We start from the raw sequence: 22538 nt of genomic DNA, 5'->3' as shown, positions 1-22538 counted from the left end.
CAAACACCAATTCGTTTTGTTAATGAAAGAGACATGTCAACAGCTGATTTTAGCAGGAGATGCTTGCTGGGACAGTTCTGCAGCTTAGGTGTTTTTGCACAGCGAAGTCTTGCAGATTCTTTCTGCTTCACATCCCTAAAACTTGACTTTTCCTATCCATCCACACAGCTAAAACCCTTGTTAAGTTCTCAGAGTCTCATGTCTGGGGCTGTCCCTAGGTGGTGCAGGGCTTGAGGCAACTCCTCCAATGCCCCAGGTGCAGGGCCCAGAGCAACCCTCCCCCTGCTTCAGGCACCACACCATTCCACCCCTCCCCCAAGCCCTGCCCTTGCTCCATGCCCCTTCCTCTGAGCAATGTGAGCGGGAGATTAGCTGGGAGCCTGGCGTGGGGCGGCAGCAGGGGTCAGGCCCCCCCGCACACCTTTCTGGGGCCAGGATGCTCTGTTTTCTGCTGCTGAAGGGCAGGGGGCGGCGGGGTGGAGCAGAACAGGTCGCTCCAGCTTTCACTACCATGGCGAGTAGGGGGTGACCCCTGTTGTCGCCCCGGGCCAGGCCCCTGGTATTCCCACCAGTCCCATCCATAGGGTGGGAAGGTGGATGTCACGGGGCCCCTCCAAGTGTGGCCAGTAAGGGGCGTGCTCACCAGGCAACCGCTTAACCCTTTGCACCCCTAACATAAGCTACTTGTCTTCATTTTCAATGCCCTTCCTGTCCTCTCATTCAGTAAGGAAAGGTCGATTCCAGCTTTTGATTGGATCTTGTTAAATTGTCCAGCAAGCACTGTCGTGCATTCTCCCATGCTGCCCTGCACCCTTGGGAGGAGCTCCCCATGAACATCTGCTTCTCCTTCAATTCCCTCTTCACAACTCTTCTTTGCTGCGTGCCTCCACTAAACGGGGCAGTGGTCAAGCCGTGGTGTGCTGAGTGCCCAGCTCGTCATGCTGACCAATGTGGTTTCATTGCTTCCTGGCACTCTCCCCTGTCTGTATCCACTTGTCTCTTGTCTTAGGCTTAGATTGCAAGCTCTTTGGGGCAGGGACTGTCTGTTCTGTGTGCATCCAGCAAAGAGGGATCCTGGCCCATGACTAGAGCACCTAGATGCTACAATAATACAAATAAATAATAATGAATAATGGTAAAAGGAGGCAAAAGGCACTACATGGGCATGCACAGAGGACAAGCTCCCCAGATTCTGTAAAACATGGATGCAGCTCTATTGAAATCAATGTGTCCATGTGTAGCTGGCGAGTATCTACTCCAGGATTTCTCTGTGAACAGTAATTACAACCATGATGAGTGTTTATCTTTTTAAGTGTCGATGTCAAGGCTCAGTAGGGAACAGGAATATTTATCTTTTATAGCGAGATTGTGTTCTCCCTTTGCTATTTTATAAAAGGCAAGTTTTCTGCTTTAGTTTGCATAGCCTGTGTTATGCAGGAGTTCCGACTACAGGACTGTAATGGTAACTCCATTAGAACATTTTAAAAAAATGTGATTGATAATTTAGAGGACACCCAGCAGTCTAGCAAACTGAGCAGTTTGTTATTTCACCACTCAGGGTGTGTCTAAACTACACCCCTCTGTCAGCAGAAGGATGTAAATTGGACATTTTGAAAGTGCAAATGAAGCAGGGATTTAAATATCCCGGGCTTCATTCACATAATCGCATCGTGGCGCTGTTTCAAACAAGCGCCATTTTGAAACTGAAACCGCAGTTTAGACGCGTTTTTTTTTTGACAACGGGGCACTTTTTCAAGAGATCCTGTATGCCTCAAAAAACGAGGAGTACAGGATTTTTTAAAAAAGCACCCCATTGTCAAAAAAAACACATCTAACCTGCGGTTTCAGTTTTGAAATGGAGCTTGTTTGAAACAGCGCCACAACACGATTATGCAAATGAAGCCCAGGATATTTAAATCCCTGCTTCATTTGCACTTTCGAAACATCTAATTTACATCCCTCTGCCAACAGAGGGGTGTAGTTTAGACGTAGCCTCAGAGACAATGATATCAGTGTACTAGTACTGGATTAGGTACTGCTGTGGAGCATGTTAATAAGGGTCATGCAACATTACCATAATTATGGAGAATTAAGCAATTTTAAATTCTCATTTTTTCAGTGCTGTAGGGACAGACATGTCACAGGTTTGGTAGCTGCAGCTTTGCAACCAAACAAGCAAAGGGATAGAGATACGTAATCTTAGATGAAATACGTGTATGAAATAAAGCCAAGAGGAGCAGATGAGTCTTTAAAGCAACTCCCTTTTCAAATGTAAAGGCATGGTCAGTTCTCATGACTTCATCATAAATCTTGTGATATGTGAGGTTTTCTTTCATTCCCAGCTGCTGGAGTCAGGTGATTGTGTGAGAGCAACAGGTTTCATTTGAATAGGAGCAAGTTTCTGACCTCCAGGGTTGCGGAGAAAAGATTGAAAATGGGAAGCAAGTGATGCCTTAATGGCTGAGAACCAGGAGGCAAATACCTCACCCTCATAATTTATTTAAAAGATGTCTCAAGATTTTAAAGTCCACTGACTGGTTCTCAGAGTCCAACTCATGATTTCTAAATAATGGGAGTGGCACTAGGGATGTAAGCGAGTAGTCGAGTACTTGACTCCCCAATAAGTCTAAGCTTATCAAGTAGTCCAGTCGAGTACTCAACTATTCACTTCCCTCTCCCCTTGCTGCCTCTGTATCAGTGGCAGCAGGGGGCAGGAGCAGGAGCTGGTGCTGGGGGGAGCCGGCTTAAAAGCCAGTTTCCCCAGCACCATCTCCGCAGTACCACCTTCTCCCCCCACACTGATGCCTCTATCAGAGGCAACACCATGGGGAGGAAGGCAGGGGAGGCTGCTGCGAAGCAGCTTCTACCTATGGCAGACCAAGGCTCGCATGGGCAGAGGCAGCTCTGGCAGCAGCCCCTGTTGGAGCAGCTTCTGCCTGCAGCTAGCCTGGGCTGCTGTGAGCTGGGACTGCTCAGTCCGGATTGTGCCCGGTCCATGAACTACCCCCGCTGCGGCTCTGCAGTTTTAATGTAGTAAGAGTTGGGCTGCCTGCACACCTGGCTCTTACTACATTTAAACTGCAGAGCCGCAGCAGAGGCAGCTCCTGGACCGGCGCAAGCCAGGACCGAGAGCCTTCACTTATGAACTAATTGATATTCTGTACTGACTATCGACAATTTGTATCGACTACACCATTAGCCAATTACCAGCCTCTTTCCATCCATAGGTGGCACCAATGGAGGAAATGCAGGCATAACTAGCCATTTCTTCATGCACGTGTGCTGCATGTACTCAGCTCCTGAAGGCACTTTAAATGGCAGGTATAAGCTTTGTCCAACACTCCTCTGCCCCACGGCTGGGAGAAGGGCCAAAGGAAACATTGCTGACGTCAATGCAGCTATGACAATGTACACCAGCTGAAGGCAGACCCCATACTCCCACTAAAGATGATGTTACCTTGCCTCAAGATTTGGCTCTCTGGGAGAATCACAACCCATATCCAACTTAAGCCTCATGTGCCATTGATTCAACGGGAATTCTCACATGCGTCAAGTTAAGCATGTGCTTCTGCGTGCAGACATGCATGTATTACACACCTGCACAGATTCAAGCGAACGAGAGAGAACTGCCATGCCCTTTCAAACCTCATCATTCCAAACTGACGCTATGGTGAGTTTATCAAGTAATTCTCCCTGGTTAGTCAGTGATTTACAATTCTCTATAAGTCGCTAGAGGTTAATGATTGGTGAGGAGTGTAATTTGGTGTTCAGTGCCACTCCCTTCCCTCTCTTGACAATTCTCCCCAGTACTCGGGGAAGTGACAAAACTTATCAGGCACTGTGGAAATGGATGCCTGAAGGGTGATAGAGGAGGTAACCGCACCTGCTCTTGCTCTCCAAAGGTCATTTGTGGGGAAAAAATAAGGATTAAAGATTTCAGAATTAATACAAATGTATTTATCAAATACTTGGTAAGTAGGCAAGAAGCTCAGGCAGGGATTGCTCGTGAAATTAGCAAACCACTCTCATTTCTCCCAGACACAGTGGAAAGAATTTTCCTATTACAGCTGGGACCTCCATGGTCCAAGTCTCAAATAAGGGAATTTGCCAGACCAGGTGAGGTCCCAGGCACCTTCCAGCTCTGCTATTGGCCCTATCCAATCCTCACTGCCCTAAGCCAGCTGTGCTGCCAGTCTTGGCTGGATCCCTCAGCCCAGGGACTCCCACCTGTGGGGCTTCCCGCACCGCCTCAGCCCCTGCCGCAGGGCTCCCACACACACACTGCGGTGCTTCCCGCACCGCCTCAGCCCCTGCCGCAGGGCTCCCACACACACACTGCGGTGCTTCCCACACCGCCTCAGCCCCTGCCGCAGGGCTCCCACACACACACTGCGGTGCTTCCCGCGCCGCCTCAGCCCCTGCCGCAGGGCTCCCACACACACACTGCGGTGCTTCCCGCACCGCCTCAGCCCCTGCCGCAGGGCTCCCACACACACACTGCGGTGCTTCCCACGCCCCTCAGCCCCTGCCGCAGGGCTCCCACACACACACTGCAGTGCTTCCCGCACCGCCTCAGCCCCTGCCGCAGGGCTCCCACACACACACTGCGGTGCTTCCCACGCCCCTCAGCCCCTGCCGCAGGGCTCCCACACACACACTGCGGTGCTTCCCACACCGCCTCAGCCCCTGCCGCAGGGCTCCCACACACACACTGCGGTGCTTCCCACACCGCCTCAGCCCCTGCCGCAGGGCTCCCACACACACACTGCGGTGCTTCCCACACCACCTCAGCCCCCTGCCGCAGGGCTCCCACACACACACTGCGGTGCTTCCCGCACCGCCTCAGCCCCTGCCGCAGGGCTCCCACACACACACTGCAGTGCTTCCCGCACCGCCTCAGCCCCTGCCGCAGGGCTCCCACACACACACTGCGGTGCTTCCCACACCGCCTCAGCCCCTGCCGCAGGGCTCCCACACACACACTGCGGTGCTTCCCACACCACCTCAGCCCCCTGCCGCAGGGCTCCCACACACACACTGCGGTGCTTCCCACGCCCCTCAGCCCCTGCCGCAGGGCTCCCACACACACACTGCGGTGCTTCCCACACCGCCTCAGCCCCTGCCGCAGGGCTCCCACACACACACTGCGGTGCTTCCCACACCGCCTCAGCCCCTGCCGCAGGGCTCCCACACACACACTGCGGTGCTTCCCGCACCGCCTCAGCCCCTGCCGCAGGGCTCCCACACACACACTGCGGTGCTTCCCACACCGCCTCAGCCCCTGCCGCAGGGCTCCCACACACACACTGCGGTGCTTCCCACGCCCCTCAGCCCCTGCCGCAGGGCTCCCACACACACACTGCGGTGCTTCCCACGCCCCTCAGCCCCTGCCGCAGGGCTCCCACACACACACTGCGGTGCTTCCCACGCCCCTCAGCCCCTGCCGCAGGGCTCCCACACACACACTGCGGTGCTTCCCACACCGCCTCAGCCCCCTGCCACAGGGCTCCCACACACACACTGCGGTGCTTCCCACGCCCCTCAGCCCCTGCCGCAGGGCTCCCACACACACACTGCGGTGCTTCCCACACCGCCTCAGCCCCTGCCGCAGGGCTCCCACACACACACTGCAGTGCTTCCCACACCGCCTCAGCCCCTGCCGCAGGGCTCCCACACACACACTGCGGTGCTTCCCGCGCCGCCTCAGCCCCTGCCGCAGGGCTCCCACACACACACTGCGGTGCTTCCCACACCGCCTCAGCCCCTGCCGCAGGGCTCCCACACACACACTGCGGTGCTTCCCGCACCGCCTCAGCCCCTGCCGCAGGGCTCCCACACACACACTGCGGTGCTTCCCACACCGCCTCAGCCCCTGCCGCAGGGCTCCCACACACACACTGCAGTGCTTCCCACACCGCCTCAGCCCCTGCCGCAGGGCTCCCACACACACACTGCGGTGCTTCCCACACCGCCTCAGCCCCTGCCGCAGGGCTCCCACACACACACTGCAGTGCTTCCCACACCGCCTCAGCCCCTGCCGCAGGGCTCCCACACACACACTGCGGTGCTTCCCACACCGCCTCAGCCCCTGCCGCAGGGCTCCCACACACACACTGCAGTGCTTCCCGCACCGCCTCAGCCCCTGCCGCAGGGCTCCCACACACACACTGCGGTGCTTCCCACACCGCCTCAGCCCCTGCCGCAGGGCTCCCACACACACACTGCGGTGCTTCCCACACCGCCTCAGCCCCTGCCGCAGGGCTCCCACACACACACTGCAGTGCTTCCCGCACCGCCTCAGCCCCTGCCGCAGGGCTCCCACACACACACTGCGGTGCTTCCCGCGCCGCCTCAGCCCCTGCCGCAGGGCTCCCACACACACACTGCGGTGCTTCCCGCGCCGCCTCAGCCCCTGCCGCAGGGCTCCCACACACACACTGCGGTGCTTCCCGCACCGCCTCAGCCCCTGCCGCAGGGCTCCCACACACACACTGCGGTGCTTCCCACACCGCCTCAGCCCCTGCCGCAGGGCTCCCACACACACACTGCGGTGCTTCCCACACCGCCTCAGCCCCTGCCGCAGGGCTCCCACACACACACTGCAGTGCTTCCCACACCGCCTCAGCCCCTGCCGCAGGGCTCCCACACACACACTGCAGTGCTTCCCGCACCGCCTCAGCCCCTGCCGCAGGGCTCCCACACACACACTGCAGTGCTTCCCACACCGCCTCAGCCCCTGCCGCAGGGCTCCCACACACACACTGCGGTGCTTCCCGCACCGCCTCAGCCCCTGCCGCAGGGCTCCCACACACACACTGCGGTGCTTCCCGCACCGCCTCAGCCCCTGCCGCAGGGCTCCCACACACACACTGCAGTGCTTCCCACACCGCCTCAGCCCCTGCCGCAGGGCTCCCACACACACACTGCAGTGCTTCCCGCACCGCCTCAGCCCCTGCCGCAGGGCTCCCACACACACACTGCAGTGCTTCCCACACCGCCTCAGCCCCTGCCGCAGGGCTCCCACACACACACTGCGGTGCTTCCCGCACCGCCTCAGCCCCTGCCGCAGGGCTCCCACACACACACTGCGGTGCTTCCCGCACCGCCTCAGCCCCTGCCGCAGGGCTCCCACACACACACTGCGGTGCTTCCCGCACCGCCTCAGCCCCTGCCGCAGGGCTCCCACACACACACTGCGGTGCTTCCCACACCGCCTCAGCCCCTGCCGCAGGGCTCCCACACACACACTGCAGTGCTTCCCACACCGCCTCAGCCCCTGCCGCAGGGCTCCCACACACACACTGCAGTGCTTCCCGCACCGCCTCAGCCCCTGCCGCAGGGCTCCCACACACACACTGCGGTGCTTCCCGCGCCGCCTCAGCCCCTGCCGCAGGGCTCCCACACACACACTGCAGTGCTTCCCACACCGCCTCAGCCCCTGCCGCAGGGCTCCCACACACACACTGCAGTGCTTCCCACACCGCCTCAGCCCCTGCCGCAGGGCTCCCACACACACACTGCGGTGCTTCCCACACCGCCTCAGCCCCTGCCGCAGGGCTCCCACACACACACTGCGGTGCTTCCCACGCCCCTCAGCCCCTGCCGCAGGGCTCCCACACACACACTGCGGTGCTTCCCACACCGCCTCAGCCCCTGCCGCAGGGCTCCCACACACACACTGCGGTGCTTCCCACGCCCCTCAGCCCCTGCCGCAGGGCTCCCACACACACACTGCGGTGCTTCCCGCACCGCCTCAGCCCCTGCCGCAGGGCTCCCACACACACACTGCGGTGCTTCCCACACCGCCTCAGCCCCTGCCGCAGGGCTCCCACACACACACTGCAGTGCTTCCCACACCGCCTCAGCCCCTGCCGCAGGGCTCCCACACACACACTGCGGTGCTTCCCGCACCGCCTCAGCCCCTGCCGCAGGGCTCCCACACACACACTGCGGTGCTTCCCACACCGCCTCAGCCCCTGCCGCAGGGCTCCCACACACACACTGCAGTGCTTCCCACACCGCCTCAGCCCCTGCCGCAGGGCTCCCACACACACACTGCAGTGCTTCCCGCACCGCCTCAGCCCCTGCCGCAGGGCTCCCACACACACACTGCAGTGCTTCCCACACCGCCTCAGCCCCTGCCGCAGGGCTCCCACACACACACTGCAGTGCTTCCCGCACCGCCTCAGCCCCTGCCGCAGGGCTCCCACACACACACTGCGGTGCTTCCCGCACCGCCTCAGCCCCTGCCGCAGGGCTCCCACACACACACTGCGGTGCTTCCCGCACCGCCTCAGCCCCTGCCGCAGGGCTCCCACACACACACTGCGGTGCTTCCCGCACCGCCTCAGCCCCTGCCGCAGGGCTCCCACACACACACTGCGGTGCTTCCCACACCGCCTCAGCCCCTGCCGCAGGGCTCCCACACACACACTGCAGTGCTTCCCGCACCGCCTCAGCCCCTGCCGCAGGGCTCCCACACACACACTGCGGTGCTTCCCGCGCCGCCTCAGCCCCTGCCGCAGGGCTCCCACACACACACTGCAGTGCTTCCCACACCGCCTCAGCCCCTGCCGCAGGGCTCCCACACACACACTGCAGTGCTTCCCACACCGCCTCAGCCCCTGCCGCAGGGCTCCCACACACACACTGCGGTGCTTCCCACACCGCCTCAGCCCCTGCCGCAGGGCTCCCACACACACACTGCGGTGCTTCCCACGCCCCTCAGCCCCTGCCGCAGGGCTCCCACACACACACTGCGGTGCTTCCCACACCGCCTCAGCCCCTGCCGCAGGGCTCCCACACACACACTGCGGTGCTTCCCACGCCCCTCAGCCCCTGCCGCAGGGCTCCCACACACACACTGCGGTGCTTCCCACACCGCCTCAGCCCCTGCCGCAGGGCTCCCACACACACACTGCGGTGCTTCCCACACCACCTCAGCCCCCTGCCGCAGGGCTCCCACACACACACTGCGGTGCTTCCCACACCGCCTCAGCCCCTGCCGCAGGGCTCCCACACACACACTGCGGTGCTTCCCACACCGCCTCAGCCCCTGCCGCAGGGCTCCCACACACACACTGCGGTGCTTCCCACACCGCCTCAGCCCCTGCCGCAGGGCTCCCACACACACACTGCGGTGCTTCCCACGCCCCTCAGCCCCTGCCGCAGGGCTCCCACACACACACTGCGGTGCTTCCCACACCGCCTCAGCCCCTGCCGCAGGGCTCCCACACACACACTGCAGTGCTTCCCACACCGCCTCAGCCCCTGCCGCAGGGCTCCCACACACACACTGCGGTGCTTCCCGCGCCGCCTCAGCCCCTGCCGCAGGGCTCCCACACACACACTGCGGTGCTTCCCACACCGCCTCAGCCCCTGCCGCAGGGCTCCCACACACACACTGCGGTGCTTCCCGCACCGCCTCAGCCCCTGCCGCAGGGCTCCCACACACACACTGCGGTGCTTCCCACACCGCCTCAGCCCCTGCCGCAGGGCTCCCACACACACACTGCAGTGCTTCCCACACCGCCTCAGCCCCTGCCGCAGGGCTCCCACACACACACTGCAGTGCTTCCCGCACCGCCTCAGCCCCTGCCGCAGGGCTCCCACACACACACTGCAGTGCTTCCCACACCGCCTCAGCCCCTGCCGCAGGGCTCCCACACACACACTGCGGTGCTTCCCGCACCGCCTCAGCCCCTGCCGCAGGGCTCCCACACACACACTGCAGTGCTTCCCACACCGCCTCAGCCCCTGCCGCAGGGCTTCCACACACACACTGCGGTGCTTCCCGCATAACACTGACATAACACTGAACTCAAAAGATCTCTAGTTCGTGCAGTCAAACATGGCTGCCCGCTGCTGCTCCAGCTCTATGCAGGAGGTGGGAGGCTAGAGAATGCGTCTGTTTGTCTCCAGTGCATATTCCAATTTTAGCACTGCCACAAGAGTAACTGCACTGAAAGCAAGTGACTTCACTAGGGCAAAACAACCAAGAGATCAGAATCAGGTCCACTGTACCTTAGAACACAAAAGATGATTTTCAGCAATTTTTCAGCATCCTAGAGTACCAAGCCATATACACAAATGAAATCAACCTGCCAACAGTTACCAGTATCAACTGACTGTTCACATCTCAGTTCACTAGGAAATATCTTCCATGGATGACAGAAAACGAGATCCCTTGTAGGAATATTTCCAACACAGCACTTCTTTCTACATACAGAAATCTCATTTAACAGAGTCCACCAAAAACATGAATGGCTGCTGGGCTTAAATCTCCCAGCCTAGTGATTCCTCTTGACAATCTGTTTGAGAGACCATCTCCGCGCATGCAGAATGTGGACAACATATGGGCATGGATTTCTCAACAGCTACAAATTGATGTTTAACTATTAGAACGCTTTTCTACTTTCTCCAAGTTGCCATGAGGCAGAGATCAATACTAGGAATCATTGTTAAGTGCTTGTGGGTTGCTGCCAATAATTGGTTAACGTGACCTCAGATTGCAGGTGCTCCTGATTACATTTGGTCCAGAGCACACTACTAAACATGACAGCCTATATTCCAAAAGATTCACAGTGCTCTGAAACATCAGCACTGCTTTACACACCATGCACTGACTCCATAGCAATTTTGTACTCATTGCTTATTGTTACAGGCAATTGAGGATTGAGGAGCTGTCTAGCAGAAGAAATCTTTGCAGCCATATTTATTTTGTTTCTTTCTAGCTGTAATACTACAAATATATGCATTTCCTGTGCTGTAGGAGCCTTCACATGTTAATATTGAAGAAAATACAACACCCAATAAAATGGTTCAGCCACCTACATAAGCAAGGGACCCCACAGCTTGAACACCATTTCATAACTGATGGAGACAGCAGCTCACTTGAACTGAACTCTAAAAGTCAAACCTAACATATAAATGTCATAAGTGACTGACTGCGACATTCCACAAATTAACATGGTTTCTGTAAAGGGAAATCACGTCTTACTAATCTATTAGAGTTCTTTGAAGGGGTCAACAAACACGCGGACAAGGGAAATCCAGTAGATATAGTGTACATAGATTTCCAGAAAGCCTTTGACAAAGTCCCTCACCAAAGGCTCTTAGGTAAATTAAGTTGTCATGGGATAAGAGGGAAGATCCTTTCATAGATTGAAAACTGATTAAAAGACAGGAAACAAAGGGTAGGAATAAATGGTACATTTTCAGATTGGAGAGGGGTAACTAGTGGTGTTCCCCAAGGGTCAGTCCTCGGACCAATCCTATTCAACTTATTCATAAATGATCTGGAGAAAGGGGTAAACAGGGAGGTGGCAAAGTTTGCAGATGATATTAAACTGTTCAAGATAGTTAAGACCAAAGCAGACTGTGAAGAACTTCAAAAAGCTCTCACAAAACTAAGTGATTGGGCAACAACATGGCAAATAAAATTTATTGTGGATAAATGTAAAGTAATGCACACTGGAAAAAACCCCCAACTATACATACAATATGATGGGGGCTAATTTAGCTACAACTAATCAGGAAAGAGATCTTGGAGTCATCATGGATAGTTCTCTGAAGACATCCACACAGTGTGCAGTGGCAGTCAAAAAAGCAAACAGGATGTTAGGAATAATTAAAAAAGGAATAGAGAATAAGACTGAGAATATCTTATTGCTTATATATAAATCCATGGTACTCCCACATCTTGAATACTGTGTACAGATGTGGTCTCCTCATCTCAAAAAAAGATATATTGGCATTGGAAAAGGTTCAGAAAAGGGCAACAAAAATGATTAGGGGTTTGGAACAGGTCCCATAAGAAGAGAGATTAAAAAGACTGGGACTTTTCAGCTTAGAAAAGAGGAGACTACAGTGGTATATGAGTGAGATAAAAATCATGACTGGCATGGAAAAAATGAATAAGGAAAAGTTATTTACTTATTCCCACAATATAAGAACTAGGGGTCACCAAATGAAATTAACAGGTATCAGGTTTAAAACAAATAAAAGAAAGTTCTTCTTCACACAGCGCATGGTCAATCCCTGGAACTCCTTGCCTGAGGCGGTTATGAAGGCTAGGACTAGAACAGGGTTTAAAAGAGAACTAGATACATTCATGGAGGTTAAGTCCATAAATGGCTATTAGCCAGTATGGGTAGGAATGGTGTCCCTGGCCTCTGCTTGTCAGAGGGTGGAGATGGATGGCAGGAGAGAGATCGCTTGATCATTACCTGTTCGATTCACTCCCGCTGAGGCACCTGGCGTTGGCCACTGCCGGCAGACAGGATTCTGGGCTGCATGGACCTTTGGTCTGACCCAGTCTGGCCATTCTTATGTTCTTATGTACAACTTGCATCCTGGCTTCAACACTGCCTACATTTGTATTAATGAAAAAAAGTCCCTCTTTTCTCTCCTTGCCACCCCCAATCTCACCAGCCAATCAATATGCCTGGAATCTGGATCTATTGCAGCTGTATTTTGTAACAACAGGCAGCACCTGTGTTCGAAGGCATTTCTCATCCACAACTGAAACAGCACCCCCTTTTCAAACCATCCTCAATTTATATACATCATTTGAGCTCCTTTCCTCAGATCATTCTGCAACACCTTGGACAAATACAACAGGCATTGTTGGGATCCACAAAAAGCAAAAGACAGGTGAGACATTTGTTGTTTGAAGGAGATAGACTAGAAGAATAAAGCCAGGGATTCCATGCAAACAATTGTGGGTAAGCACATGGAATAAGAGACTCAGAGTATGTGAGAGTTTGGGGGACTTGGGCTCAATGTTTATATCCCTATCCCTGCTCTCTCTCATCCTTTGAGCAGTCAGCCTTGGAGAATTGCATCACTGTTTCCCCTCCTCACTGACAAGTGCAGGAGACTTCATAGGCTGCACTGCTCTTTAGGCATCCACCGACCTCAAGCTGGCTCTGACCAAGTGTTAGGTCCACTCACACAAGACTGATCGCAAGAATCTGGGCCTGTATCAGGGACTTGCAAAAATATTGGTCAGTTCTATAAAAGCTCAGAAGTTCCTTGCTAATGATGGTAATATATTACAGGAAGTGGAACACAAAGCTTTTATCCTTCTTTATACAGAAGGAATCTTCTTACACTATTTCATAACATTACCACCATAACATCCCACTATTATATACCATCACTTGGTGCATCAAAACTTTCTCATATTTGCTGAAATGGCCAGAGACATGAAAGAACCGAATTCAAGGTAACAAGTCTCCTTTCATTCCTAACGTAATGTTTGCTTTATGTATTGGTATTGATGCCATCCTTTCAGTCAAGTTACTAATAGTGGTGATCGTATTTTGATCCACCTTGTAACAGATGGGTGCTTGAGTTTCGACTCCATGCTATGGCTGTTGGTAAATGGAATCACCATCATTTGGTGGGGGGCATCAGATGGTATGGCATGAAACAGTCAAAATCACCTCAATTTTCTGACCATGCCTAACATTTGAATTAGCAGAATCTACAACATAAACATCAAACACAGCTTGGTGAACCTTGCTGAATCTCTTTCAAACCTTCTTATTCGTTTGAAAGAGATCATCCATCAGCCTAAGGCAGTTCAATTACTTCACAATTTCCCTGGTGTTCCTACTCTTCCTAATTCAGGTTTCCAAAAATCTTTGCTAGGCTAGAAGTGACTTTTGTGGCATAAGCATAGACTTGCTCCATACCCACAACAGAGGTCAGATTTTCAACTCCCAACATGCCAAGCAAGCTCTTTTTAAAGTCTCTTCACTGGCTCAGGTGCTTGGATGGGACAGAGCACTTTTGAAACTTTGACCTACAGTGTCTTTGGGGGAGATTTTCATGAGCACAAATGGCAGCTTCACACCTAACGCCCAGTGAGCCCATCTGACCCTCTGGGTTATGAACATGGGTGGGTAGCTCATGGTCCTGTGGACATACTGCTTGAACAGACCCAGTTCAAGTACCTCTACACAAACTGGAATCACATCTCCCAACTCAAACGTAAACAAACCCATAGCTTCAACTCTCCTTTTCAAACCTGACAGGACTGCTCTGTTTCTACAGGTGTTTTTCAAGATCCTCACCTGTTCTACTGTTTTCGTCTTCCATTTCTTCTATAGTGCTTCTATCTCCATAGAGACAATATGTTTTGCAACCCACAAAACACCATTTGCAATAGTTTGCCGTATTTAGTCATGTCTTCCATAACCTTATTGAGATGCTGTTTCTGATTCCTGACTTCTTTCATGGTTAAAGGCTGTAAGTCCCAGCATCTTTTGTGAGAGTTCTGTATACTATTGACAATAAGTTGATGAGTCTGTAGTTATTCAGGTCTTTCATGTTTCCTTTGTTATGTATGATGTCACAATGTTCCACATTAATAATGGTACCTTCCTATTCTTCAAACATCTTTTGAAGAGCTGGTGAATGTAGCATATTGTTTTTATACTGGCTCTCAACCTTTTAAGAGGCATCTAAAATAACTTCATCTCCTTTTGGTGCTTTATCTCCTTTCATGCTCTTTTATGGCCAATTCAGTGTCTGTTGATACTTCAGGGTATTTTATGAATTAGGCATATTTTGCTCTGGAGTGCTGGTTTGCATTGGCACATAGTAACACAGGGAATTAGCATGTTTTCTGTTACAAAGTATAATGGAGAAGAGCAAAATCCCCAAACCAAAAGTCAGATGCTTGTATTGGTACTATTATTATTTATTATTACATACTGCCCCCTCCAGGTCCTGTCACATTAAAAGAACAGTAAGATTTCTATACCAATCATTCTTAAATTAGGAAATACCAAAATGAAGGTTGTCTGTGCACTCTTAATTCAGCACCTTTGGGCATATGCAGCCATTAACCACATGATCACATATTTTTCCTCCTTAGGATCCTGCTCATTCAACATAACGAACATGAAAATATAGCTGCCGGAAATAGTTTTCAAGTTTCTTTCATGAATGTCTCATTTTCAATAGAGTTCTGGTTAAAACTATCCCAGATCCTGCACAGGCAGTAGTTCTTACTACTGTTTATTTTTTAGATTACAAAAGTGTTTAGATCAGCATTTCTCAAACTGAGAGTTCTGACCCAAAAAGAGGCCTCAAGACTATTGTGAGGGTGGGTCGCAAGAGGATATGGTATTGCCACCCATACTTCAGTGTTGCTGCTGGTGAAGGCATTGTCTTCAGAGCTGAATGACTGAAAAGTGATGGCTACAGGCTGGGCACCCCACTTTGAAGGCAGATCCTCTGCCAGCAACAGCACAGAAGTAAGGGGGGGGCATTGTATGGTATTACTGTACTCCTCAGTTTGGATAGTGCAAGCACCACACAGTCTGCAGGGGCTATGCTTGTTGGCCAGCGGCTGCTCCCCAGGGCTGGGACACTTAATGTCCTCTGTGATCATTCTGGGGTATAATAGTCCCCATGCTTACTGCCCCCCTCGTGGTCATTTGTGAGTATAAATGACCCTCTTATCACACCCCTCCCTTTCCATCTGATGAGAAACAATCACATTGTAGGCATATCCCACTATCCTGGCACAATCAAACCCTGACCTAGCTTTAAGTTATGATAAAAGGAAGCTGCAAATCAAATTTGGTGGTCCTACCTCTTACCATTTAGGAGGAGTTCTTGAACAAACAGACTCACAGGAAGATAGTAGGGATGCAAAATCCTGTTTAATCAGTTAACTAATTAAACATTATGCTTAAATGGGGGTGGCTGGGTTGGAGCAACCCCCTGCCCACGGTGGGTGAGGGACTGCTCCAGCTCCCGCTCCCGCTGGTTAATTGTAACTCGTAAGGGTGATGCTTACCTGTTAACCATTCACATCCCTAGCGGACAGACACACAAACGGTCTCAAATATATAGTAGATAACTGTGTTCTCTGAGGTTAAAGAACAGACCAGACAACTACTCAGACTGTCTCATGTGAGGCAGGCGTTATCCCAGTTTCATAGTTGCAGAAACTGAAGGAAAGAGTGAAGGTTAGGCATACAATGTGTGCCCAGTGTATTGACTGAAGAGTTTACTCTGACAGCAAACCCAAAGCACATGTGCATATTGGCCAGTTCCAACATCTATGGACTATGTGAATAAACCAAATTAAACACAGCCTGATTCTGCTACTCTTACATTGGTGTAAGTGTTGTGGCAGCACCTAGGAAATAGAGCCCAATTGTGCGAGGTGCCATGCAAATGCACAACACAGAGACAGTCCCTACCCCAAAGAGTTTACAGACTAATTACGGTATAAGACAAAAGAAAAAGAGTGGAAATAACAAACACGAGCGCTCCCTTTCATTTCCATAGGAGCACTGTGAGACAAGGTCATACTCAGCATTAGAATGGCAAAACTGGGGTCCATGCGAGAGTCATTTATTTGTACAAGGGGTGCTGGGTTAGCTTCAAATGTATGTTACACGCAATATATTACAGTTTAAAATGAGCATTTTGGAGCCAAAGAAGACGACAAATGTGGGCTGATTCTGTCTTGCCCGAACAAGGGACAATCCATATGACTGCACCAGAATTACTCCTGATTTACACCTTCACTCCTGACTGCAGCACTCAGCTATACTCAGCTAGCAATGTGAAGCCACTCAACACAGGTGAAAACTACTTTGCAAGGTGCCGCGCTACACACACAATCATGCCTGCTGCATGCCTGGGCATAGCCAGCTAAAATCAACATTCACTTCAGACTCTCCTAGGAAGGTGTGCTCAAGAGCAAGGAAAGCACTTTGTTTTAACAAGCTGATGTTTCTAATGACAGTTGGGTTGATCTACCGAATTGATGGTATTAACATACAGTATAACAACAAACTCAAGAAAAGTAGGTAATGAAAAGAAAATCTGCAGCTCTGAGAACTATTTCTTCTGTTAAGCCTGTCCTTAACTCCCCCTTGGTGATGTCTACACTGAATGCCAATGGGATTTCCGGGTATTTTGTGTCACATTCATCTATGTGTATTTCCAGATTTGGACTCAACAGGGAGCATTAAGGGTTATGTGGCAGCCTTAGCTCGATTCTGTAGGGTTAAAACGAAGGAGGAGAGGCATGTGACACATTTGAGGCCATTCCTCCTGCACAAGAAATCTGAAAAGTAACATTAAAAATGTATTTACAAGAATTAAAAACACTGAGTCAGTCCCACAACTGGTGTAGGCTGGCATAGAGCCATTGTAGTCAAAGCCAGAAGACAAAGAGAAAGCACACCATCTTTAGTATGCATACAATATAATCCCATAATTTTTAAGGGCAACCTCATGATGTGTGAGCCCTGAGGGCTGGCGGTACTTGGAGGTAGGGAAGATTTAAAGAGAGCGGAGTTGCTATGATGATGGAATTTCCCCAACTGCAAAATGGGGCTGGAGATAAAGACCTCCTTTGTAAAGCACTTATGATTTATGGCTGAAAGATGCATTGTCTGAGCTAGGAGTTATTACTTATTATTATTATTATTATTATTTGGTTGGAGAGGGGCTCTTTTCTGGGAAGTGGGGAGAGGTTAGATTGGGATCCTGGCCTGAGGAGTGTCTCTGCACTAGGGGAAGAAATGTGTGCAATCTCTGCTGGGAGGTAGAAAGATAAGTGGATTTGGGCTTGGAAGTAAGAGTGATCAGGGACGCAGGTGCAGAAGCAGAAGCAGCTCCAAGGCAAAGGGCAGGAGCTATGCAGCAGTAGGCAGCAGAAGTGCCAGCATTTGATAGCCTCTTGGCCAAACTAGTCAAGATCACCTGTCAGAGACTCCAAGATCAACCAGTAGATCCCGATCTACTGGCTGGTGACCACTGCCTCAGGGTATTGCACATCTAGCAGGGCCCATAATAGTTCATCTTCAATAGCTCTCTGCATGGAGCTGCCCATGGTGCTGCTGCTCTCTCTGCCAGCTGGCCCTGGGTCTGCTCCTCTTCAAGGCTTCAGAGTCCCGACTGCTGCTCTGCTCCCCGGGTCTTTTATTGGCATTCCTGGCCCCTGACTGGCCATTTCCTCTGTAGCCACTCTAGCCTGCCTGGAGGGCTTTTCTTTGGCTTTTCTGGGGTGTAGTGTGGCAGGACCACAGGGCCTCCAGTAGGCAGCTTTGGGACCTGGTCGACCTCGTGATGGTCATCCAGGATAAAACATAATGGAAGTCAACAAGAAAGGGATGGGAAATAATACATTGATGGATGTGTTTCTTGTAATGCCAAGGGATTTTTCTGGAAGTGCTCTATGCTATGTATTTTAGTGTCTGTATCCAGCCTAGATCTTTGACATTCCCAGAAAGCCTCAAATTCATTCTTCTCCAATAGCAGTGCAGCAATAACACAATACACCTGTAATTTTGCAAAGAATTAAACACACATATACACATGTATAACTTTATTGACTATGAGTATAAGCCTGCTGACTTCATTAAGTCTTTGTATACAGTTAGGAATATGCATAAGTCTTCGCAGGAATGTGGCATAAGCTTCATAGAATCATAGGACTGGAAGGGACCTTGAGAGATCATCAAGTCCAGTCCCTTGCTTATAATGGCTTCTATGCAGGTGATACAATAAAGCCTATTTTATAGCACTGCTATTTAAAACCTAAGTTTTTATATTTTTACCTTAAACTTTTAAAACTGAACTGACATTGGAAGCACATTAACTTTGCAAAGTTAGAAGAAATTAATCTTAATAACAGTATTCATAATACAACTACGCTCAACAGCTCCATAATATAGATACAAAGTCCTCTAACAAGTGAGTGATTTAACCTACTGAATGCAATGAGACTACTCACAGCAGTAAAATCATTCATGTAAGTGTTGGAAAGATCAGAACCTTATTCATTGAGTAGCATTATATCTAAGACATAATATTTATCTAAGTAGAAAGAGAGAAAAACATTATAAAGGCTAATCCTACTCACAGTGCATAGTGACTTATTTTGGGTGAAGTTCTAATAAAACTACTTATGGAGAACAGTACAACTCAACTTAAGGGTGGCAGACTGTGATATAAATTAACCATTTCATTCAATTTGACTCAATTACGTTTTCCAAGGTAACTCATGAGGTTTAGAGCCCTGACATTTTAAAAAGTTGTAGGTAATAATACAAATAGGCATAGTTATTATAGAAAAATTTAAATCTACAAGGATGTTATATTTTCATTTCTGCTTTATTTTACTTTATTTCAAGGTTAAGAGAAATAAACTTTCTGCTGCGTAATTTTTCTAAATTAGAAAAAACTTTGAAAACCCAATCAGGGACATTAAAGGCTGCTTTTAAGACACTCTGGTCAATAAATTAACAACCTTAATAGGAGGCAATGAGTTTTGTTTGGATTTTTTTTCCACTGAGCCTGGAATACATTTTAACTCCAAGCAATAAAAGAGAAGGCAAACTCTCAGCTGGCGTAAGCTGTCATAGCTTCAGTCAAGAAAATTATGCTATGACTACTTATACCAGCTAAAGGTCTTGTCTCAGGAGTTTCAAACAACTCACTGGTATTTCAATATACTTCTGATTATTTAAAGGGCTCCCGAAGGAAGCAGAGTCTGAAAAGATCCTTGATGAGTGCTTACTTAAATAAAGAAAGGTTGGGTACAGAGGCGGGAACTGAGGACAGGGAAATCAAACAGAAATTGAAAGAGGCTTCTAATATGATTGGCCAATTTGTATTTTGCTGCTCCTGCACTGTGGCCTCATTACATTGCACAGGATGGCGCCTCCCAAGAGAAGCCACAGAAAGGAAATACCCTTAAAAAGCTTATAACTTTGTAAGACCTTCCCTCCAGCATGGCTAAGACAGCAAACTTTATTGTTCTGTATTGTTGAACCGGATGTCAGAAGACTGCCAAGCACAGCCCACAGACCTGCTAATTAAGTGAACTGATTGTGTTTGTTTTGGAACCATTTGCCAACAAAGGAATGTGTCATGCTGATTAGTGAGAGGAGGGTATGTAATATATGTGTATTCAAACCCCGATGAGTGCACAATCCAGGTATTCACTCTGTTTGCTCAAGGACTGACAAAAATGAACAGTGAGCAAACAACCAGGACTAAAGAGAAACACCAGTCAGTCCTTTCAAAGAGGTCCCGTGTGCTTTCCCCCAGATACCTCTGTCTAAACAAGGACCCATCTATCATAAATTCCAACTCAAAACAAAGGAGACTCTTTTGGAATGAGACTTTCCTCTGCCTCATCTGACATAAGACTATGCATAAGTTTATAGCCCTGGAAAACCGAAGTCTAGTTGAGTCCGAATGAGCTAGATCAAGGTTCTCAAACTCCTCCCACCCCCACCACATTATAAAAATTGCATGGGTCACCTGTGTCATGACAGCTATTTTTCTGCATATAAAAGTATAGGTGCAGGAACTAGGGGTACAGCAGCAGACCCTGGCTTGATGTGGTTTTTATCGTATACAGGGTTTACAATTTGGCTGAATGGCTCTCAGCGCTCCCACTATGCAAATTGTTCTCGCACCCCTATATAAAAACCAGGGCTGGCATTATGGGGTAGCAAGCAGGGCAACTGCATGTGCTCCATGCCACATGAGACTCTGCAAAGCTAAGTCAGTCAACCCTGAAACCTGCTCGCAGTCCTGGACCCTTAGTTGAGAACTGCTGAGCTAGACTGACAGATGTCATTCTGGTTCCTCCACAGAGTGTGACCTTTCATGTAGGAAGCAGCGAAGACTGGCTGAGGCAAAAACAACTCCACACCCAAATCCAGACTCACACACTCACTTTGCCTTTCAACCACTTCATAATGGGGCCACTGAACAGGGAAAAAATTACTTCTACCACCAACTGCAGATCAGTTTATTATTTATTTTCTATCCCAAATGTTATAAAAAGAAGCTAAAACAATAGTAAAGTCCAAATTCTGTTGAGTTTCTCCAGTGCAGTCCACAGATTTCAGTGAGTAAGAACTAGGACAGCTGAGAGCAGAATTTGGCCCTTTGAGATGCTTCTGGCCACATTGCCAACTAGCCGCAAACACCCCCCTTTTTACCACATGCCACCAATGACAGCTGCAAAAGCTGCCAAGCACCTAGTTCTGAACACAAAGAATTCAGTTTGTTAGGCCCTAGAAAAACAGGCCTAGTGCAGTTATGCTAAAGCAAATGTAACAAAGGTTTCTGGGTAGTCCCTGGGCAGAACTGGAGATAGGTTCAAGCAGGGACGCACCCTACACGCTTGCTCAAGTTGGCAAAATGAGATAAGCAAGAAGCTGCATTTTTGTACCTGCTGTGATGAGGAACAGTTTGTTTTGAGAACTGATAAGAAGACTCCCTGTTTCTGCTCTCCCCGTTTGTTCTAAACTCCCCGTTTATGTTCTCCTTTGGCCATAACAAACTGTCTCCTTGTTGCCCAGTACCTGTCTTTTGGGCTGATAAGAAATTGCTGATGCATTATGAATTGCTTAAGGCCATGATGTGTAGTTGGCCAGGTATGCATGGGTATTAGAGGTTTCTAACTGATAAAGGGGGGGTTGGCTGCTTGGGCGAATAGTCTATGACGCGACGGAACTGTCTATATAAGCCTACCTGTAAACGAAATCGGAGCTGGTTCACTTTGGAGACGGGCCGCTCTCTATTGTAAGTGCGCACCATTCAATAAAGAGCTTGTGATTGGATCTTGCTGGTGTTGCCTGTCTCTTTGCGGTCAGACAACGAACAGAGGCCGTCCGGGTTCGAGTCCCTGACAAATTTGGCGACCCAGATGGGACCCGTCTGACTCTCCGGTGCAGAGGATCGGACTCCGAAGCAACGCAGCGCGCATCCTCCGGTTTTGAGGAGCCTTGCCAGGTGGCCTGATCCCTGCTCTGGCGATAAGGCGTGTCCTGTGAACCAGCTGAGGCCCGCAGAAATCCAGCAACATCACCTACCCGTTGTGTAGGATCCAGGACCTCGGGGTTAAAGTCCCTGAAGTATTCGGGGTTAAAGTCCCTGAAGTATTCGGGGTTAAAGTCCCTGAAGTGTTCGGGGTTAAAGTCCCTGAAGAGGTAAGCGAGCGCTCGGTATTGAAAAATTGGGTTAAGGATCCTTTGGCTGGTAAAGATGGGACAGGGCGGCAGTAAGTGCCCGGGGGACGCCCCGTTGACCCTGATCCTAAGGGATTGGAAGGACATTTCTGGAACGGCCGGTCTAGCAAAATCTAAAATGAAGGATTTGTGTCAAACACAATGGCCTTCACTCACTGCTAATTTGTCCCCGGATAATGATTGGCCAGACTGCGGGATGTTTTCCGTAGAAAGAATGAATGCCCTAAAGGACATACTGGTCAATCTTAGACCCGGACAAATGGAATATTTATTGTATAGTATAATTACAAACCAAAGGAATTTAAAAAGGCTCTGCAGGCTGTGTGTGTAGAAAAATCTGTTAAACTTCCCCCACCCTATGCCCCGGAGGTGGTAAAAAGAATATTCCGTACCATTTTCTCTATCCATCTGCCAACCTGGGCTGATGTGATTCAATTGTTAAATACCCTCCTCACGGAAAATGAGCATCAAAAGGTTAAAGAAAAGGCTGTAGCATATCACCAGAAT

At 50.4% G+C, this 22538-nt stretch overlaps 1 protein-coding gene across 10 annotated transcripts in view; it reads right to left on the bottom strand.

The window, feature by feature from the left end:
• PLEKHM3 (pleckstrin homology domain containing M3) overlaps positions 1–22538 on the bottom strand; it is a 173681-nt gene that overhangs the window by 42871 nt on the left and 108272 nt on the right. The window contains exon 9 of one of the 10 annotated variants that reach the window (XM_075934376.2): positions 4–1101. The exons of the other annotated variants lie outside the window; for them this stretch is intronic. Coding sequence (XP_075790491.2) covers positions 1095–1101 — 7 coding nt within the window. The 3' untranslated portion in view covers positions 4–1094. Of the gene's footprint in view, positions 1–3; positions 1102–22538 lie in introns of those variants that run through there. 10 annotated transcript variants of the gene reach the window in all.

This window comes from Pelodiscus sinensis, chromosome 7, assembly GCF_052426305.1.
Source record: "Pelodiscus sinensis isolate ZL-2025 chromosome 7, ASM5242630v1, whole genome shotgun sequence".
NCBI classification, from domain to species: Eukaryota; Metazoa; Chordata; order Testudines; family Trionychidae; genus Pelodiscus; species Pelodiscus sinensis.
The sequence above is the reverse complement of the archived record's forward strand: the minus strand, read 5'-3'. Positions and strand labels throughout refer to the sequence as shown.